This window comes from Limanda limanda, chromosome 12, assembly GCF_963576545.1.
Source record: "Limanda limanda chromosome 12, fLimLim1.1, whole genome shotgun sequence".
Classification (NCBI taxonomy): Eukaryota; Metazoa; Chordata; class Actinopteri; order Pleuronectiformes; family Pleuronectidae; genus Limanda; species Limanda limanda.
The window spans coordinates 8,571,740-8,591,606 of record NC_083647.1 but is presented as its reverse complement, the minus strand read 5'-3'; the positions used below and the strand labels follow the sequence as shown (position 1 = coordinate 8,591,606).

The 19,867-nt window shown below is 42.0% G+C and overlaps 1 protein-coding gene across 1 annotated transcript in view; it reads left to right on the top strand.

The window, feature by feature from the left end:
- The window catches only part of eipr1 (EARP complex and GARP complex interacting protein 1), a 55,794-nt gene that overhangs the window by 9,830 nt on the left and 26,097 nt on the right, over window positions 1-19,867 (top strand). The window contains exons 4-5 of the mRNA XM_061083460.1: window positions 2,425-2,581; window positions 13,192-13,291. Coding sequence (XP_060939443.1) covers window positions 2,425-2,581; window positions 13,192-13,291 — 257 coding nt within the window. The remainder of the gene's footprint in view (window positions 1-2,424; window positions 2,582-13,191; window positions 13,292-19,867) is intronic.

The following is a 19,867-nucleotide window of genomic DNA, read 5'->3' as shown; positions in this document are numbered from 1 at the left end:
GACTGAAAAATGTTGACTTGTCAGAGAAAATAATTATACAAGAGGGATGAGAGTGAGAGAGCAACCGCCTGCGCTACAGTAACTCAGTCAGCTGACAAGTGGCCACTGGAAAAGTGAGACGTCCAATAAGAAGAAAGATTTTGGAAAACAGCCAAACACTGTTACACTGGCAGGTGGTTGATGGCAGGAGGAGTAAATGTAAGTTCAAATCAACTCTGTTTTAACATCGTTATTCCGCACGGCACACAGTGTGATCACTCACAAAAATGATTACTTCAGGACATAGCACTCATCCTCTGTGAGTATATTTGTTTCGCTCTGCCTCGCTCTTGCTAATGCCTGAGTGCACAGTGAAAAACAACAACTTGGGTTGTATTTTTACAAATACTGTAACGATAATGGTCCAAAATGATGTGGAAATCCAGGCTGCTGGTGGTGTAATGGTGCCTGGAATGTTTTCTTGGCACATTTTGGGTCCCTTAACACCAATCAATCATGATTTAAACGCCACGGCCTATCTGAGAATTGTTGCTGACCATGTTCATCCCTTTATGGCCACAATTTAGCATCTTCTAATGGCTACCTCCAGCATGATAATGCAGCGTATCATAAAGCAAAAGTCATCTCAAACTGGTATCATGAGCGTGACGATGACGTTGAGTGCACTTCAGTGGCCTCCCCAGTCACCAGATCTGAATCCAATAGAAAACCTTCAGGGTGTGGTTGGATGGGTGATTTGCACCTTTAATGTGCATCTGAAAAATATGCTGAAATTATGGGATGCAGTCACGTCAACATCTCACAGCAGGGTTATTTTTGGAAAGCCAAAACAATTTCCCAGTGCGCTCTTCTTTCAAGTATAACCCCTATGTGTTGGGAGAAGTGCCTCTCTTTTTGGAAATTAAAAAAGACGAGGCAGAGATACGCCTTCCTACCCCCTCAACCCCATCTCTCTCCCCCTCACACATGGACATCGTAAACAAAATCATATGCAGCATACTAATTAGCTTGCTAAAGATAACTCATCTAGGATGTCTAGGACTCCCAAAAGGCTATGATGACTTTCCTGTGTTATCCTTTATAGCTAGTGTACATGTCATGATATAGAGACATCTCAAATGGTTGACTCAATGTAAGCAAGGTCCAAGACGGTTTGAAACACAAGGTGGCGTTATGAGTTACGTTCAACCCATACATGTAGATTTTGTTTTTAATTTGGTAATGAATGTGATATTGAAACCAATATTATGTATTTTATGAAACAGTCGTATAATATGGTTTGCAGCTCAAAAACACATTTAAGCTAAAACATGGTTGTAGAGTTAGAATTGCTGTTTTGAGGGTCCTCACAAGAATGTGTGACTGAAGTTGCAACACACAAGAGCATGAAAAAAGACCAACACACACACACACACACACGTGAGCGCGCACACACAAATCACCTCCATCACCCTCTTCCCTCGCTCGCTCGCTCTCATTTCTCTCACTGTCTCTTACTCTCTGTCAGGTGATCGCTACATGCTTGAGTTCACAGTATGACAGCCACTCTCGACCAGGCAGGATCTCCCGACATCCCACTTCGCACTGCTGCACACACACACACACACACACACACACACACACACACACACACACACACACACACACACACACACACACACACACACTCGCTCAGATACAGTATATACAGTACCAACAATATCCACACATACTCAAGTGCATTCCTTACAATGTTTCTATATGCCGCCTCCCACCCGCGCTCCTGTTTGCGGGTAAGATAGGGCTTTTGTTCAAGATGATTGCTTGCCCACATACTCCAAATGCAAGGTTGTCTAAAACCACTCAAGAGCCCGTGGACTCGCACCACATTGCTTTTTAATTTGACAAATAGGCCTAACGCCAGTGTTTCGTAGCCCAACGCCTGCCCACACACTGTCAATACACCAAAAAGAAATTAGGCTCTTTTGCTTTCTCCCTCTCTGCTTTTCCTCTCTCTCTCTCTCTCTCTCTCTCTCTCTCTCTCTCTCTCTCTCTCTCTCTCTCTCTCTCTCTCTCTCTCTCTCTCTCTCTCTCTCTCTCTCTCTCTCTCTCTCTCTCTCTCTCTCTCTCTCTCTCTCTCTCTCTCTCTCTCTCTCTCTCTCTCTCTCTCTCTCTCTCTCTCTCTCTGTGTGTGATAGGTTGTGCCCTCCAGCCTTAAACTTTTATTCCAATTACTGTATCAGTTCTACATTTACTCCACTGCGTCCAATTAGCAGCTCTGGCTCTGGTGTGCATGTGCCAAAATAACTAATTTGTGATGTGGCTTTAAAGGAGTGTATGTATTTCACTGCATTAGTGTCTGCCCCCCCCCCCCCCCCCAACATAAATACACACACTACACTGTGCATGACTGTGTGGTGTGTTTGTGTGTTTTCTTCCCTCCAGCCAGCGACAGCAGGGTGGTCTCTTGTGCGGCGGTATGGCGGATGCCCACCGACTGGGAGACAGGTAGCAACGAGTCACCTGACGACACCGCCCACAACCCTCAAACCCTGGAGCTGCTTTGTCACCTAGACAGCAGTGCCCATGGCAACACAGCCTGGTAGGTGTTGCTGAGGAATGACTGTAAAAGTCTTAGCACAAGTTGATGCAAGTGCAGTGATTGTTTTTGATCTAGAGCTGTGTGCAGTTGTGTTAGGCTCCTGTGTGTATCTGAAGGAAATCATTTTTTCATGGAGATCTGAATGAACTACAAACAGATGTCTAAGACACCGTTCTGGTGATAAAATTATTTAAATATGTCTTAATTATAATCAATGACCTCATTCATGTGATCAGTTTTGCTTCCAAACCTTTGTATTGATTAATGCATAATCCATTTTCTGAATAGAACTGAGCAGTAAATCAGCACAACTCTATACTCTGATGTAAGATTCACATTTAGCTAATGGAATTTGATGATATATCAGTTAAACGATACAGTCTTTTGATTTATTGATTTTAACTATTCAAAGTAAACAGTGAATCACGTTTGGTCTCCGTAGTCATATTAGAAATAATTTTAAAAGTTCGAAGTAATTTCAGAATTCAAGGGCACCTTAGCAGTGTTTTTTTTTCTCATTCCTCATTGCTGTTGACCCGAGCCGCTTGAACCGCTGGCACAGGGAAAGGTCTCAGTCAGTGGTTCAGTGGGAGACAGTCAAGGGTTTAGTTTCAGCAGCTTTCCTGATTCTCACTGACAAGTGGTTGCTGGATGCGGGGGGGGCCACCATCTTTTGATGAGGGTGTCAACTTTTCCATATATGAATGGTCATTAAGTAGAGACGTCCCAAATAGTTGACTCTACAGAAGCATTAGCCCTGAAAGGTCCAAGACAGCTTCAAACACTAGGTGGTGTTTTGAGCCAACACATACTCTTTTTATGGTCATAAATGTTATATTAAAACCAGCTTTAATATTTTATCAAAGAACAGTCATATTAAGTTTACAGCTCCAAAACACATTTAAGTGAGCAGTATCTCTTAAAAGGAAAATAATCTTACCTTACATTACCCTTCTCATTATGATTCTCTGTGTGTACAACTGTTCCGTATATCTTATGTTATTTGTCATGGCTCAGACTGACAGATTGACCGGCCCTGATCTGAGATTGTACTCAAGGCCTGATCTGTTTCTCTTCCAGTCCCGGCTCCTGTGCACAAGCCCTTGCTACAATTCAATGCGCATGAGAATAAAAATCAATGGTCACTGGCCTTTTTAGTCCACTGTTCAGTTCATCAGCTGCCTCGTGATTGCTATCAATTTTAGAGGGGCCAATCAGTTAGCATGATGTATACTGTAGCAGGTGTCTGCGAGGCAGAGATAAATATGGATAGAGAGTGAGGACAATGGAGGGAGAAAGATGGTGAGATTCTAGTAAAGCATAGAGGGGGTACACAACTTTGTGTGTATTTTGTGCTTGTGCGTAGAAACTGGAGGTCTTTGGATCTATGGGGGTCGCTGTATCCATGTATGTGTACTGTGTGTGTATGTGTGTGTGTGTCAAAGGGTAGGTCAAGCAAGGCTGCTGGGTAAAGATTGATGGCTCTGAGGTCCAACATCTCAACGCCCCGAGAGCTGTAACCCTCACAAGGGCACCACAGTGTGTGTAAGTGTGTGTGTGTGTGTGGGTGTGTGTGGTTGGTTGGAGTGTGCGCTGGGCGCTGTGAAGCCTGTAGCCTATGCTTTGCACTATTGGCTTCCTTAGATGGATGGCTTTGGTCTGTTGCCCACCTCTTCCATCTCTTCATGACACACACACACACACAGACACACACACACACACACACACACACACAGACACGCACACACACACACACACACACACACACACACACACACACACACACACACACACACACACACACACACACACACACACACACACACACACACACACACTTACACTTACACTTACACTTATCCCCACTGACTCTAATAATACTGGCGGCTTGCACCTTTGTGTGTGTGTCTGTGTGTGTGTTTGTGTGAGCAGCCAAATAGTAAAGCGATTTGTAGCGTGTATACTTATGAGGCTTTTGTCTTTTTCGTGTGTGTGTGTTTGTTCACCTGCTCCTCTGTATGTTTGGGTCTGCTGTAGCGTGTCTGCCCGTGTGTAGCCTGCATCCTTCGTGGGTGTGTTTTCCAGTGGCTGCTGTCCCTCCACTCCCACCAACAATTACACTTTCTCCTTCCTCCAAATCCCCTCATTGTTTGGGTGGGCAAACATTTGAGCCTGTGCCCTGTTGTGAGGCGTGCTCTGAATGGAAATATCGGCAATACACCCAACAAAACAGGGCTAAACAGAGCTGGGAAAAACCATGCTTTTTTTCTCCTTTGGTGCTCGGCTTTTTTTTCCTTATTCTTCCTTGCACTTGGTTTCGATTGGGAGCCGCGTGCCAGTCGAGCAAATCGATTCCCGTGGAGCCATTTGAGCCAATCAGAGCCCTGGGAGAGAATGGTAAAGCTCAAAAGGCAACGAGGTTGATTTTCTAAAGTGGGGTGTGACAGGAGGGGGTAGGAGGTGTTTGTTGGTGTGACTTTGTGTGTTGGTGCACACAGGCATGAATGCAATCATGTGCAGTATGTGTGATCATTGCAAGTGAAAGGCTTTTAGTTTTTTCTGGGTTTCTTTAAAAAGTCTGGCTGCATGTCTTTCATACCCTATAGGGCAACAGTGCCTCTGCTCTTTGTCTGTTTATGTGCCTGGGTTCTCAAAAGTGAGGTGTATGAGTGCAAGGGCCAAATTGAACTGAAGCTGTAAGTCACCGAAATTATGATTTCTTCTCACCCTCTGATTCGGTGGCCTTGAAGTGCGAATCACAACATCAAACTAGGGCTACGTTGTAGCACTTGCGGGCCCGAGCACCTGCACGTTGAAGCCTGTTGCGGTCGGGGGAGAGAGCGGTCGATGACCAAGCGCACGTCTCCGCGTTGGATGAGTTTTCCTCTCTGTGGCAAGGATAAACGCTTCACTTCCTGTAGCCACCAGGGGGCGCTGTGATTTCAAGTCATAATTTCTGTGTAGATGTCATCAGGCTGGGACTCTAGTCTTACATGTCTAGTTTGGACTCAATTGGACAATAAACGCTTCACTTCCTGTAGCCACCAGGGGGCGCTGTGATTTAAAGTCATGACTTCTGTGTAGATGTCATCAGGCTGGGACTCTAGTCTTACATGTCTAGTTTGGACTCAATTGGACAATAAACGCTTCACTTCCTGTAGCCACCAGGGGGCGCTGTGATTTAAAGTCATGATTTCTGTGTAGATGTCATCAGGCCGGGACTCTTGTCTTACATGTCTAGTTTGGACTTAATTGGACAATATATGTCCGAGATACAGAGCCTCGTGTTTTGATGGCGTGTAATCAAACTTCGACGCCACGGTCACACGGACTTGAAACCATATGAAAATCTTCAGGGGGGGGGGCTGTTGATACACACATGTAGTTTGAGTGAGATAGAACCATGAACACTGAAGTAACAGCATTTTGTGTTTCACGGCGAGTTGATGAACTTTGACGCCACGCCATGGTCACACGGTGTGACGAAAAAACAATCCCTAAGTCAATTTTTATCTCCATCTTGTTGTGATGACACTCATCTGAATTTAAAGATGAACTGATAAAAGCCCTGGGACAAGTACATCAAAGTAAAAATGGTGAATATGGTCAAAATGGCCACTAAATTCAAAATGGCGGACTTCCTGTTTGATCTAACATATCGATCCAAGAGACTTATTTGTTTGTTATGAAAAGACACATGCCAAAATGGATTTTTGTACATGTCGGTCAATCGTAGTGCCGGGGCTGCCCTTTAGGTGGCGCTAGTCATTTTTTTGGCCACGCCCATTTCTTAAAACCCTATTAATATCTTCAGGGGGGGGCTGTTGATACACACATGTAGTTTGAGGGAGATGGAACCATGAACACGGAAGTTACAGCAATTTCGTGTTTCACGGCGAGTTGATGAACTTTGATGCCACGCCATTAATACTGTGTTTGACGAAAAGTCACAGTAATCTTAAATCTTCATTATCAATGTCTTGAGACCCATTTGATAGAGTTTGACATGGTTGAGGTCAGTGGATGAGGAGAAATACATCCAAGTGTAAGACATGCAAAAAAAAATACATTTCCTGTAGCCACCAGGGGGCGCTGTGATTTTAAGAAATGATTTCAGTGTAGATGTCTTCAGGCCGGGACTCTTGTCTTATGTGTGTAGTTTGGATTTGATTGGATCATGTATGTGCGAGATACAGAAGCTCGTGTTTTGATGGCGTTTAATCAAACTTTGACGCCACGCCAAGGTCACACGGTGTGGCGAAAAGTTGATTTTTTCAGTCAACTTTTTTCTCCATCTTGTTGTGATGACACTCATCTAAATTTAAAGTTGATTTGATGAAAGCCCTGGGACAAGTACGTCAAAGCAAAAATGGCCAAAATGGCCAAAATGGCCACTAAATCCAAAATGGTGGGCTTCCTGTTGCGTTTTTCATAATGCCCTTTGTGACTTTTTTTCATGATTAGTCACGATACACCTCTTGCCCGATTTTGGTGAAAATCGGTTATGTGGAAACCTAGGGGCTGGGTTCCAGGGGGCGCTGTTGAGCCATTTTGCCACGCCCATTTCCAAATACACCAGAATACGTAAATTTTCACCACTCTCTAATTTTCTGCAAAGTTTGGTAAGAAGTTCAGCATGTTAAAGCCAATTCACTTTAGTCACAATAATAATAATAATAATAATAATAATAATAATAATAATAATAATAATAATAATAATAATAATAATAAGAATAATCCTTACAATTTCAATAGGGCCTCTCACCATTCGGTGCTCGGGCCCTAATTACAAAACACAATTAACATGTTAACTTTTCACAAAGAGGGTGGGTACCTGCTATCTACAAGGTTTAGACGGACACACTGTCTGTATTTTTTCACAAAGAAAATGACAAAACACATTTTTGTCATTTACGGGGCCACCGCCCACCGTACGCAAATGCTTTCAAATGAAAACCAAATATTTCAAAATTTAGTGTCTCCTTTGTTTTTTTGATTTATGTTATTATCATTTGTTGCCTAAGGGTTTAGAAATCACACATGTTTTGAGTAAAATTAACAGACTAAGCTGGATAAGTGACACTACATTAACTAATTTATAGTCTACAATAACTACTATCAGCCCTAAATCAAACACGTTATCCTGTGCTGGATGGTTGTAGGGCTTCACTATATATTTTATCACTGCTGTGTGACATTCATTAGTCCTCTCCTGACTCATTTTGTACTTGTGGGGAAAACATAGTTTGCTGTCCTGCAGCCGCAGAGATTTATAAGCTTCAGTCAAATCAACAAATATTGATTCTAATTTATTTTTCAGTGAATAGCAATGATATTGATTTACTGATGTCTGGTGGATCTGTATAAACATGTTGGATGGTAAATAAATAGATAAACAAAGGACTTGACATTTGGCATGTAAATATTAGATTTTGTATTTTTCATCATATATATTTTTTTTATAAAATTGCATCAGTCTTTTTTTTCTGTGCCGATGCTTGTAGTGTCAGAGCGAGAGGACAAAGAGACGAACCAAAGAAAGAACGTGAATAAAAGATTCAATAAGGGTTTCCATGTCAGCAATGCTTAACAAATCCATGTATTTCTCTAATGTAGATCCACAGTTGCACGATTTATCATAACCCATGTCTAGCCTGTGTTTGCCATTTTAATCTGCAAAAGCCAGCCCTGATGTTTTAAGCATTGCTCTTTGCTAACAAAAGAGATTAAAGGTTCGCTAAGAGATTCGTTAATATTAGAGTTTTGTAAATTTCTGTACTTTGGCAGCTAACATTACTCAGGTTGTCGGCCATTGTGTGGCTTAATGCTGATTGATCCACTCATTTTCCACATCGTAAAGTCGGGTGATGCCTGCATTTTTCCAGGTGAATTTGTCTATATATCGGAAGTAGTAACCTGTTTATATGTTTAAGTAACTGTAATAGTGTTTATTTCTAAAAGTAATTACTAGCATTCCCAGTTACTCACAAAAATAATGGTGATAAAATGACATTACTCCCAACACTGGAAGACACATGTGTCAACGAGACTTCCACACAACAGCAGAACCAAAATAGAAACCTGTGGTTTGAACACAACATGACACCCATCAGGTAATAAACACTGATTTCTGTGAATCTCTAATTGCATTGATAGAACCAAGCTTCTCCCACCATACTTGTGTGTGCACAGTTTTCCTTTGCGCCATTTTGGGTATTTCTATTTGGTCTGGCCCCTCAAATAAAGTGGGTTGGTAAACCTAAACAGCTTTTGATTATCTGTCTGCGGAATTCATTGCAGTAAATTTGCCGTCTTAACTTGTCTGTCGCTGATCTGTAATTTTAACCTGAACCCTTTAACCAAATCTTAAATACCCTTTTGAATGTGTCACCAAATCCGTTTTCAGACATGAACTCCAGAAAATGTCTGGACAATGGTCTTTGTCCCGAGTTTTGCTTTTCACTTATAAAGAATGCAGCAGGAGGTCATCCAGCCAAACGTATTCACAAAAACATAAAAATCTCCAGATCATTCAGGTGAAGGGTGGCGCAGGAGGCAGGCTTCAGTCCCACTGCAGAGATCACAAGTTTTTGTTTACAGCACATTGACATTGTCCTCAATGCGGTCACTCACTCATGGTGAATCCTCCAGATATTGGGCTCATTCTGATATTATCTGGAGTTTTTACATGGGGGCTGGCATTAAAAATTCCATATAAAGTCTGGATCACCCCGACTCAGCCATTTAAATTATCTAATACAGCCAGCTCGGATAATTTCAGGACTGCATATCTGAAAGAAGCTAAAATGAGGACCAACCAAAATGTCCCCTTTTTCCTAATGGTCCTCACAAAGTTAGAAGAACAATTACACACACATACTGACCTCAGTGTCACTGTATTCTTGCTAGAATCTCATCCAGTCACACATTCACACATGCCGTTTTTCGTTTTGGTCTTGAGCTTTGTATATGAAGGCCTGTGGTGAAACTCATATGGCTGCACAGCACAGCAAAGTGGGGCACAATCTGATGAGTGAGAGACATAGAGAGAAACAGAGAGCGGGAAAGAGAGGTGCATCTGTGTCCCAGGCGTAGATATATGGGGCTGTAAAACCTCCATAGCTCTCCCCAGCAGTATTTGCATACCATTCCAGTACAGTGTGCCAGCTTGTTGTAGAGCTCAAGGTCAAATGCACGTAACTTTTATTCTTAATAAGAGAGGAAGGTGGTATAAGATACTATAGGAAAGCATACGTTGTGTGAATCCCAAAGTGGTGAGCCTGTTTTAAGTGTTGAGCTGCTGGGAATGTATGTCTGAGAGAAAGAGAAGTAGTTTCTAACATCCTGCCTGCAAGTGTGTATGCTGAGATACCGCTGTGTGTATGTGCTCTAATATTAAGTGCAGAGACATAAGTGTGTTCATTCAAAAAATGTTCTAACTTATAGGGACTCAACTTCCATTCACGGCCAAAAAGCTGGTCCTCCCAAGGTCACTCATTCTCCTTTAATGTTGGATTTGCTTAGGATAAGGGTTGGGGTTAGACATGCAGGAGTAATGGTTAGTCAGTTGTTTTCAGGTCTATTGTAATACAATATTCACATATGTTAACTTGTCTTTATAATAATTTCTTGGATTAAGGAAATAATACCACTGATATACCTGGGGCCAAATAATAAATCGAGCTCGAATTAAAATTCAAGCTATAAGAGAACAAATAAAACACTTAGTCACTGCCACCTTTAAATGTATTCATCTGTAGCAAAGTAATCTGGATTGTGTAAACTGGTCTGAATCCTTTTCTCTGAAATATGTTATCTCCATGCTTGTGTCTCTTCTATAGGCCCTTGGCTGAAGATTTTTTTTTTCTGGGGGAGGACACAACAGCTTTATGGTTTCATAAAAACATTCTCAGGTGGCAGAAAGAAGGCAGTGGCTGGAATCCCACAATTAAACTTCTGCTTGATGCATGTGTCACATGATTTTGTTGCAATTGGGTTTGAGTTTGCTGTAAACAATAGGCTAGTGTCATTAGCTCAAGATGGATAATAACCCTGAGTTTCAGACCCCCAGCCATGTTCAAACAGCATTGGTAACATTAAAAAGATATATATGAATTAAGGATGCTGATTTGGAGAATCGTTACAACTATACAATCGACAAAAACAATGATCCAGAATTTGGCATTAGTCATAGAATCAAATTTTAGCATATAAAAGCTTTGTCGCGATGTGAATGCTCAGCATGGAACAGGTATGATAACAGCGACCAGCGACTCTTCAAACATACATATGGTCATGTGACCTTTGGTCTCCAGCAATAAATGCAAGTCAGTGTAAGGATCCCTCCTAAATGACAAGTGTGGATGGTGTATCTGTGTGTCCCTGCCCATGACTTCATGCTCTTCGCGAGGACAATAAAGACTGTCCCTCAGCAGCCATGAATTTACAGCCCTGATAAACACAGCTCCTTGTTCTACCTCCCATTTCCCCTCCCTTTCTCTATATCTCTCTCCCCACATATGCATATTTGAGACTTGGACTACATTCAAAAGCAGTCCTCTTCAGACCAACTTCTCCCTTCCTGTCATTTCTTTTATCTTTGGCTAGCACACTCACCTCCTCTCACACGCACTCCCTCTGTAACACTGGAATCGTTGTTGCTGCTTCAAATTGACAAATGAGTCCAAGGAAATGGAGTTGTCTAATTGATGGAGCCTTTAAATAAATAGCATAATTTCGTAAACCCCTAATGACAGTAGCTTCTCAAAGCTGATGGGCTCAGACACCCCAACCTTCAGCCGCAGACCACGTCTTCACCTCCCTGACATTTTACCTCCTTTAACCCAGATTACACACTTTTTTTCTTTTTTCCTTGAGCCGAAAAAGTCACACTAATGAATAGCCGAACAAGTACAATGCAGCTTTTCCAGGCCAAGGTTAAGTTACGCTTTTTGACATGTTGCTTTTTAAAGTCGACAGAGCTCAGAGTTAAAAGGAGTGCTTACTCACTCGGGCTGTGTCCTCTTTTTCATACCGTGTAGTTGTGTCCCTGCCTACATTTAGCGGCTGAACCGATCCAAACTGAGAGCAAACAACAAAAGCATACAAGTGGTCCAACCAACACCGAGGGAGTTATAAAGCTGAAGTTCGGGCTCTGTTGTGTCAGGTGTGGTTACGTCCCTGAGGTTTGTGCGCAGAGTGGATTCCTTAGGTAGAGCAAAGTGGAGAATCGCAACTATGAGAGAGAATGTGGTGCGGGATCGATATTCTGTAAAAAAGCAGTATGCAGTTAAATCTACCACTTTAGTAACACCAGTGAGGCTACCCTGTATCCCACTGCTGCTTTTGAACACTAGATTGACAGAATTGGGCTGCTGGATTTGGCAGTAAGTACTCACTTGTATGCAATCGTCAATTTCTTGGCAAAGTAATGATGCTGCAGGCTGTAGCTTAATTCGTGAAAATCAAACCAGCTACTGGCAATATGACATTTTAGCTCAGTTTTATTTATAAAGCGGCAAATCATCACATACAGTATCTCAAAGCACTTTATGATATTATAAGGAGAAACCCAATATTTCCCACAATGAGAAAACCTGTGTCGACATGGGGGGAGGAAAAACTCAGCTTGAACAGGAAGACAACCTCCAGCAGAAGAAGACTCGGGGTGGGTGGCCATCTGCTTGGACCGTTAACATGACTAACTGCAACACCTCTGGCTGGTGATGACACAGACTGCTGAGTCTGGCTTACAGAAGCTGGACAAATGTGAAGGGGTTGAACAGTTACCAGCGAAATGTATTTGGAATCAGAGAAAATCAAATGTTTAGGGGAATTATAGGAAGATTAATAGCGTATAAGTTAAGAAAGAAAATTTACATTTTCATCATACTCAGAAGCACTTTGTGATTGAGCAAATAGAAAATCATAGAATGCTAAGACTCTAAACTGAGTGGCTGAACATACTTTATATAATATCTGATTAACATCAGCACATTAGTATTGTCATCATGGTCATATAAGCATGCTGACATTCGGATTAATTTAGTGCACTGTTGTACCTGTGGACAGCTCACATAGCTGCTGCCATGGCTTTGGAATCTTAGCCTTGTTTGATAATTGTGAAAAATTTGAAAAATAAATAAATAAGTCTAACAATGAATATATTGTACTAACAAGAAATGTGCCTGATATTTTATTTCTGTTTATTACACAGCTCCGTTATTTACCAAAAAAAAAACAGTCAACCACCCTGTTGCACTGTGTGACATGTTCTTTTGTTTACCATGAAGAATGGAGAATACCTACAGCTTGTCAAATTATCAACCTTTTATAAATGTAATTTCCTTTTTGATACTGTAAGTGCAGAAAATAGGCATCCATACATGTGTAAGCAAATGCTGACCTGTAGCATGACCGGTTGATACATACAGATGTTAAAAATCAGTTCAGCAGTGCTGTATTTTACAGGCACTTGAAGAATCTTACCAATTTTTCACATTACCATATATCTGCATCATGTGGGGATTAGCGTGCATGCAGGCATGACCAACCTCTGGATTAGAATTGACTGTGTCTGTCTGTGTCTGTGTGTGTGTATGTATATACAGTGTACTGTGGGAACCCATGGGGGATGGCAAGCGTGTGATTTCACTGGCTGATAACCACGCACTACTCTGGGACCTGCAGGAGAGCTCTGCACAGGCCACGGTAAGACACACACATGCACGCTTGCATGCACGCACGCACGCACGCACGCACACACACACACACACACACAGTCACACACACACAGTCACACACACACACACACACCATGGAAACTACAATATATATATACGCACAAACTCTATATCACACAATACTGTAGCTAACTCATTATTTGATAACCACAGTATCGTCTCGGTGTTATCAGACGCAAACATCCCTTCTCTGACACAACAGCAGAGTGTGCACTAGTAATTCTGTTTCACACACACACACACACAAACACACACTCACACAGCCTGGTCAGGTTTCTAAGCTGTGCCACTTAAATATTATTCTGGTCAAGTCTCCCCCTCTGTGATACTAATGAACAAGAGGAAAGTCCTTCACACTCTTTTCACAGTAAACTTCTAGTTTCACATTAAAAGTTCAGAGACTACATGACCAAATGTATATGGCCTTTGGAACATTATACCAAAATCTGCTAGTAGAACAAATGATTCTAAAACAATGAATTACTGATAACTGGGAAACTTTCTCAGAGCACCAAGAACCTTTTACGGAACAAAGTTCTATATGATAGTTATGAACAATGTCTGTCTAGTGCCAGAACAACCGTATTAACTGTGTTCAGAGTAAATACTTCCAAATAGTTCGCACAGTATAAGAGTGGAATTTGAGTTGAACATTGTGAGGCACATGCTGAGGACTTAAAGTTTCTGTACAGATGGATGACAGGATCGCTCCACAAGTTTATATTAGTTCTTATCACATTGGTGTTTGTTCAAGTGTTATTTCCTCTGGTAAATTTGGTCTAAACTATTCGATGCTATAAAAACAGGGTGAAATGTCATGATTGACAGCTGAGACCGACTCACGATTGGTTGAATGTTTATCGGTGGGATCTTGATATCGAGACTCCAGCCCTATGGTGCGGACTTAGGTTCCAAATGCCATCATCGGCAAAATATGGCTCCATTGGTATCTTAAATATTTTGGCTTCATTTGTAGATGGTGGAAGGAGACACGTCGTCCTTCAGGTGAAGTGGTAACACAGGAATTTGCAAAAGGGTTTTTGTAGTTCCCAGTTTTAGTTTCTATGGTAACTTAGTTCCTGGAAGTGCTTGGTTTTAAGGGGCTTTATAGCACCCTCAACTTTTTTAGAAAAGCTTTTCTACTTTATTTTGGAAAATTCTACCCAACCAAACCAGCACAACTATTTCTTTATGGTCCTAATGTGTGAAAAAGAATAATTGTATGTTAAATCAGGAGAGGGAACAACACAAACTGTTGTCTCACCGGGATTTTAGAGAGACAACCATATTTTTCAATACTGCAGAATTGCACAATAATGGCTTTTAATTGCCTACAAATATATTTAACACCTGTAGCTGAATTTTGTCTAAGCACTCTCGGCCAGTTCACTTAGTTGTGTCCTTCCTAATGCAAGGTGAAGAGGCTTTTCACTGTAAATTCTCTGTCTCCAGCCCGCCAGCTTTGCAATTAAAATGCCCATTATGTATTCAAAGACTCAAGATAATGGTGTGTGTCAGGTGTATGTGCATGTGAGGAAGAAGTAATAGAGTGGTCCGTCTGCCCAGTGTTTCATGGGTGTGTGTGTTGTTCCATTAGAAGCCATGAGCGATGGAGAATATAGATGGGTCATTAGTAATTCATGCACTCGTTGAGAGATTCACATAAAGGTCAGCCGGGCCGCACACCTAATAGGAACAAGTGTGTTTGTCTGTGTGTTCATGCATGTGTGTTCATGTGAATACAGTAATCTGACCTATTGAAACATTTCTAGTCACAGTTTGGATAAATGCATGTACATTACCTGCCTTGCTGTCTCTTGCTCTGTCATTGTCGGGCCATGTGTTGAACTCCGATTCAAAATTTTGTGCACATTCACATCAACCGAGGTTCAAATCACAATGTTGAGTTTTATTTCAGGTGATTTAATGTTGCCACTGATTTTCAGAAGATGCAATGATTTAGATTGCTCATGAGATGGAGCTGTTTGTAATCTATACATAGTATCAGGCTGTTGAAATGTGCAATATAAATATCTAATTGTGGAGGGATGACTGAGAAGTCTGCCATGTTCATTTCTCTTCCTTCAGAACGTGGCCCTGGGCCAACATTTGTTCCCACCGTGCCTAATGTATATGGATATTAGCTTTAAGCTAGCATTGTTCCATCTGTGGTGTGTGATGACAGTTTGCAGCTCTGTTGGCAAATTGAGATTAGACCTTTCCATTTAGACTGTATGTATTATATGTTCCTTATCTCAAAGGATCACCGACAAGATGCATTTTTTACAATATTCTGAGATACAGTCAGGAATCAAACATCTTTAAAAATGATTTGCTGTCATATTCACATTCAGGTGGAAATATGATTGGAGAAAATTCATCTAGATATCAGTTGAATTTTGTTGATTTTTTGAATGGTGCATCATACTGTAATTTACCATACTGATAATTTGATTGACTGTTTCTCCATTGATTCAGATACACTCACCGAGTAGATTATTAAAGGAACCTGTACACCTGCTTATTCAGGCAATAACCCAATCACCCAACCATGTTGCAGCAGTGCAATACATAAAATCCTGCAGATACACGTGAGGAGCTTCAGTAAATGTTAACATCAGAATGAAGGAAAACGTGATCTCAGTGACTTTGGTGTGATTGTTGGTGTCGGATGAGCCGGTTTTATCATTTGTGAAACTGATGATCTCTTGACCTTGACACTCACAGCAGTCTCTAGAGTCTCTGAATGGTGTGGGGGGGAAATAAATCCAGAGAGCAACAGTTCACCAGTAACATCTTGTTGAAGAGAGAGTTCAGAGGAGAATGGCCAGACAGAGAGCCTCCAGTAGCACGCCTTTACAACTGTGCAGAGCAGAATGAGCATGTCGAACCTCAAGGTGGTGGATCACACCAGGTTTCTCTCCCCACAGCCAAGAACAGAAATCTAAGGCTGCAGTGGGCAAAGACTCAGCAACACTGGACAGAACATAGCCTGGTCCGAGGTGTCTGGATTTCTGCTGAGGCTACAGACTGTAGGATCAGAGTTAGATGTCAGCTGCATGAATCCATGGACCCGACCTGGGTTGTCAACTGTCTGTTTTGCTGGTGGTGGTGTCATGGTGCTGTTTCTTAGCCCCTTAAAGGGATAGTTCACCATATATGAAAATGCACTCATTTTCTAATAACCAATATGGTGATGAAGGGGTGGGTGAAGTGTTTGAGTTCCAGGGGTAAACAGGGTTCCAGCCAATTCCAATACAATGGAAGTAACTTGTGATTCATTTTTCAAACGTAAAAATAACTGCCTGCATATGGCTTGTGTGGTGTCATCAAAGTGTCCGGAAGTCCAGACCTTCAAATTCAAATTGCTTCCTAGTCTTAAACTGGTTTCATGAATAGGACGGTGGATAAAGTGCCTTTCACAGTCACCAGATCTAAATCCAGCAGAACATCTTTGGTATGTAGATTGGCAGTGTGAATGTGCAGCTGACAAATCTGCAGAAATTATGATGATGGGGATGATGATGCAGTCACATAAACATGGAGCAGAATCCAAAAGGAAAGTTTCCAATATCTTGGGGAATAAATGCAAAGAGGAATCAAGGCTGTTTTGAGAACAAAGGGAGGCCCTTCTCAGTTTAAGTATGTTGCTTCTAATGAGGTGCACAAATATCTATATAATTAATGTGGATTAAACAAATCCTTAGTCATGAAATTTCAATGTTGTGTGCCAAGATAAGAAAACGTGAACCTGTTTTTCAACAACGATGATACCGCAGTGAATAAATAGGGAACAGGGACTTGGTGGTTGTTAAAATATTGGTAAAAACAAAATGATGTAAAAGTAGTTCAAACCCTGTAGCATGGCCAACAAATCAAAGCTGATCACTGATGAGGGTTTGGTTTAAAAAGAAAAACATTCAAAGTGGTGGACTTACCTGAACACTGGAAGCTGACATGGTACAATTTACTTCCAGTTCACAGATTTTCTGTGGCACCGAATCTATCAGCACAGCACTGTCACGTCACACACCCCCATCTGCAGAGCCGAGTTTATCTTCTCGACTGAAATGCTGTCGTTGAGCTGTTAATGTGAAGCATCTGTGTATCTGTGATGCTGGTGCAAATGAAGATAAAACCACAATCCCCACAAACAGTAAGTTGAATTAGATTGAAGTCACCAAGTGTCTCAGCTGGTCATCGTGTCTGATGATGGTGCTTGCTCCGGGGAGAAGGCTCAGTGCTTGTGTTACACTGGTACTTTCCTTTAGCTGTGGAGGCAGATGGGTAACCACACAATCACGTGGAAGTGCAGAAGTTGGTTGGTGTAATGCCGGCAGGCCGCTGAAGTTGTTGGGACTCAGGCAGTCTAAGGACACATTCTGAAGGTCCATCTGCAACGCTTATAGTCCCCTTATTGTTTTAATGTGTTGGCTGTTTTTCCGATTGGTTTTATTTGCTGGAACCTGTTCAGACAAACACCAACATGATTCTGTGGGGTGAAGCCTTTGGACAGGTGCTAAGATTTATGTACAAGTTAGAAGTCTAGATTTAGGCGATACAATTTGCTTTTAGTCAGAACACACTTTCTGCGAATTCTGCAACATAAACATAACATTCTTCAGCTGACGAGGAACACGGCAACAGCACTGTTGCCACATTCACTTTTGAACATACCATCCTGTCTGATGAGCTAAATATGGCAGAGCTGTGAGAAACAAGTCTCACAACACCAGTAGACAGTATCTGGTGGATAATTCAAACCTTCATGCATGCTGGAAGAGTTTGAACAATGATAAATGGATTTAGATTTAACCCTCCTCAAAATGACACCATGGACGTGAAAGACATTCAGACATTAAACTTGCTAAAGTCTCTCAGCTCTGTGTGTTTGGGTGCGTGTCTCGGGTTAGACCAGGAAGCCTGCGAGTGGCTTGTGGATCCTGTCCTCTGACACACACAGTGGACATCACGTAAGTCCTGGAGTGAGGGAGAAGGACAGAGGTGGAGAGAAGTGAGGAAAGGAAGGGAATAACATGAGAAAGGTGAGATGGAGGGAGGGCGGGGACTGAGGGAGCAATGAAGGGCCCTGCTGATTGGAAAGATGGAGATTAGGGGGGGGGGGGTGATATGGAAAAGGAAAGCGAGTGGGACTGATGAGGAGAAAGGGAACGAAAGAGAGGAGAAAGAATTTGGCAGCCAAGACAAATTCCTCCAGTGCTGATGAGAATGCTAATCTCCTTCTCTCCCTCCCTCTTCCCTCCTTACATCCCACTCTCCTCTCTCTCTCTCTCCCTCTATCTGTCAGAGGGTGATGTGTTCATCTCAAGCCGTGTCCAGCTGCAGTGTGGATGTGTCTCTGTCTCAACGGCATGGCCTAGATTTGTTTGTGTGTGTGTGTGTGTGTGTGTGTTGTGTGTGTGTTCTGTGTACACATGTATAAGACAGGATCATTTGCATTAGCATACCAGTGTTCATTGTTTGAAGTAAGATTCGTGTGTTTGTGTGTGTGTGTCTATCCATGTGCACAGCTCATCAATTAGAATCGCTAGTGGAACATTTCTACTGGCTCATGGCACACCCACACACCTTGTCCTGCACATCTGCTCCCAGACACACACATACGCTCCCTCTCTCTCTTTCTCTCTCTTTTTCTCTCTCTCTCTCTCTCTCTCTCTCTCACTCACTCACTCACTCACTCCCTCTCTCTGTCCTTCTTCTGGAGTCTGGAGAAAGCATAAATGCATGGCGATTTAACTGATAGCCTTGCATTAGTGCCGCTGGTGTCCTAAATGAGTGCGTCCCCTGGTGCGGTGTGTGCTGCCTTGTTAGGGCCCCTAATTTGGTTAGTGCACTAATAAAGCTAGGAACCTGTGATGCACGAAGATCAGATGTTTCTGTTGCAACTCTGTAGCGTTGCCGCAGAGTGGGAGACTCCTGCTCCAGACCTCCCACTGATCCTAGACCTTGCATGGCTTCTGTACTGTCTTGGGGGAAAGTAACAGGAACTTGATAGAGTCTGTGAAGAATTCAGGGACAGGAATCATATTTTGCAAGCGTGTAACATCACAGGACGACACTGTACTGTGTTGGACTGCTTTGTTACTTTATTCTTTAAATATTCTTTGCAGTAGATTTTCTTGAGTGTGTCTTGAACACAGAAGCTCAGTCAAAAAGGAAACCTAACTGTGTCTGTTGAGAAAATACTCAAGACACAGCGGAACAACCCAAGCTGATCTTTAGGGTATATACAGAAATGTGTAAGATCAATTGTGAGGTGGCCAGCATGTAAAAAATGGATAGAAGCATGAGACCTAATGATAAATATTTACCCTAAAATAGTGATTCGATATTTGTTTGATAGATAACTGACTCGGAATAAGAAGGATTAATTCCCACAAACTTTGGTGAGTGTGCACGATCTTCTGTGAGAAGTGTGGAACTGACTGATAGTCGTAGCTTGAACTGTCAGAATCATGTCCAGCAAGTTCAAAATTCAGCGAGGAAACTTTTCAAGATTTGAAGAATTCTAAACAGAGTTTGG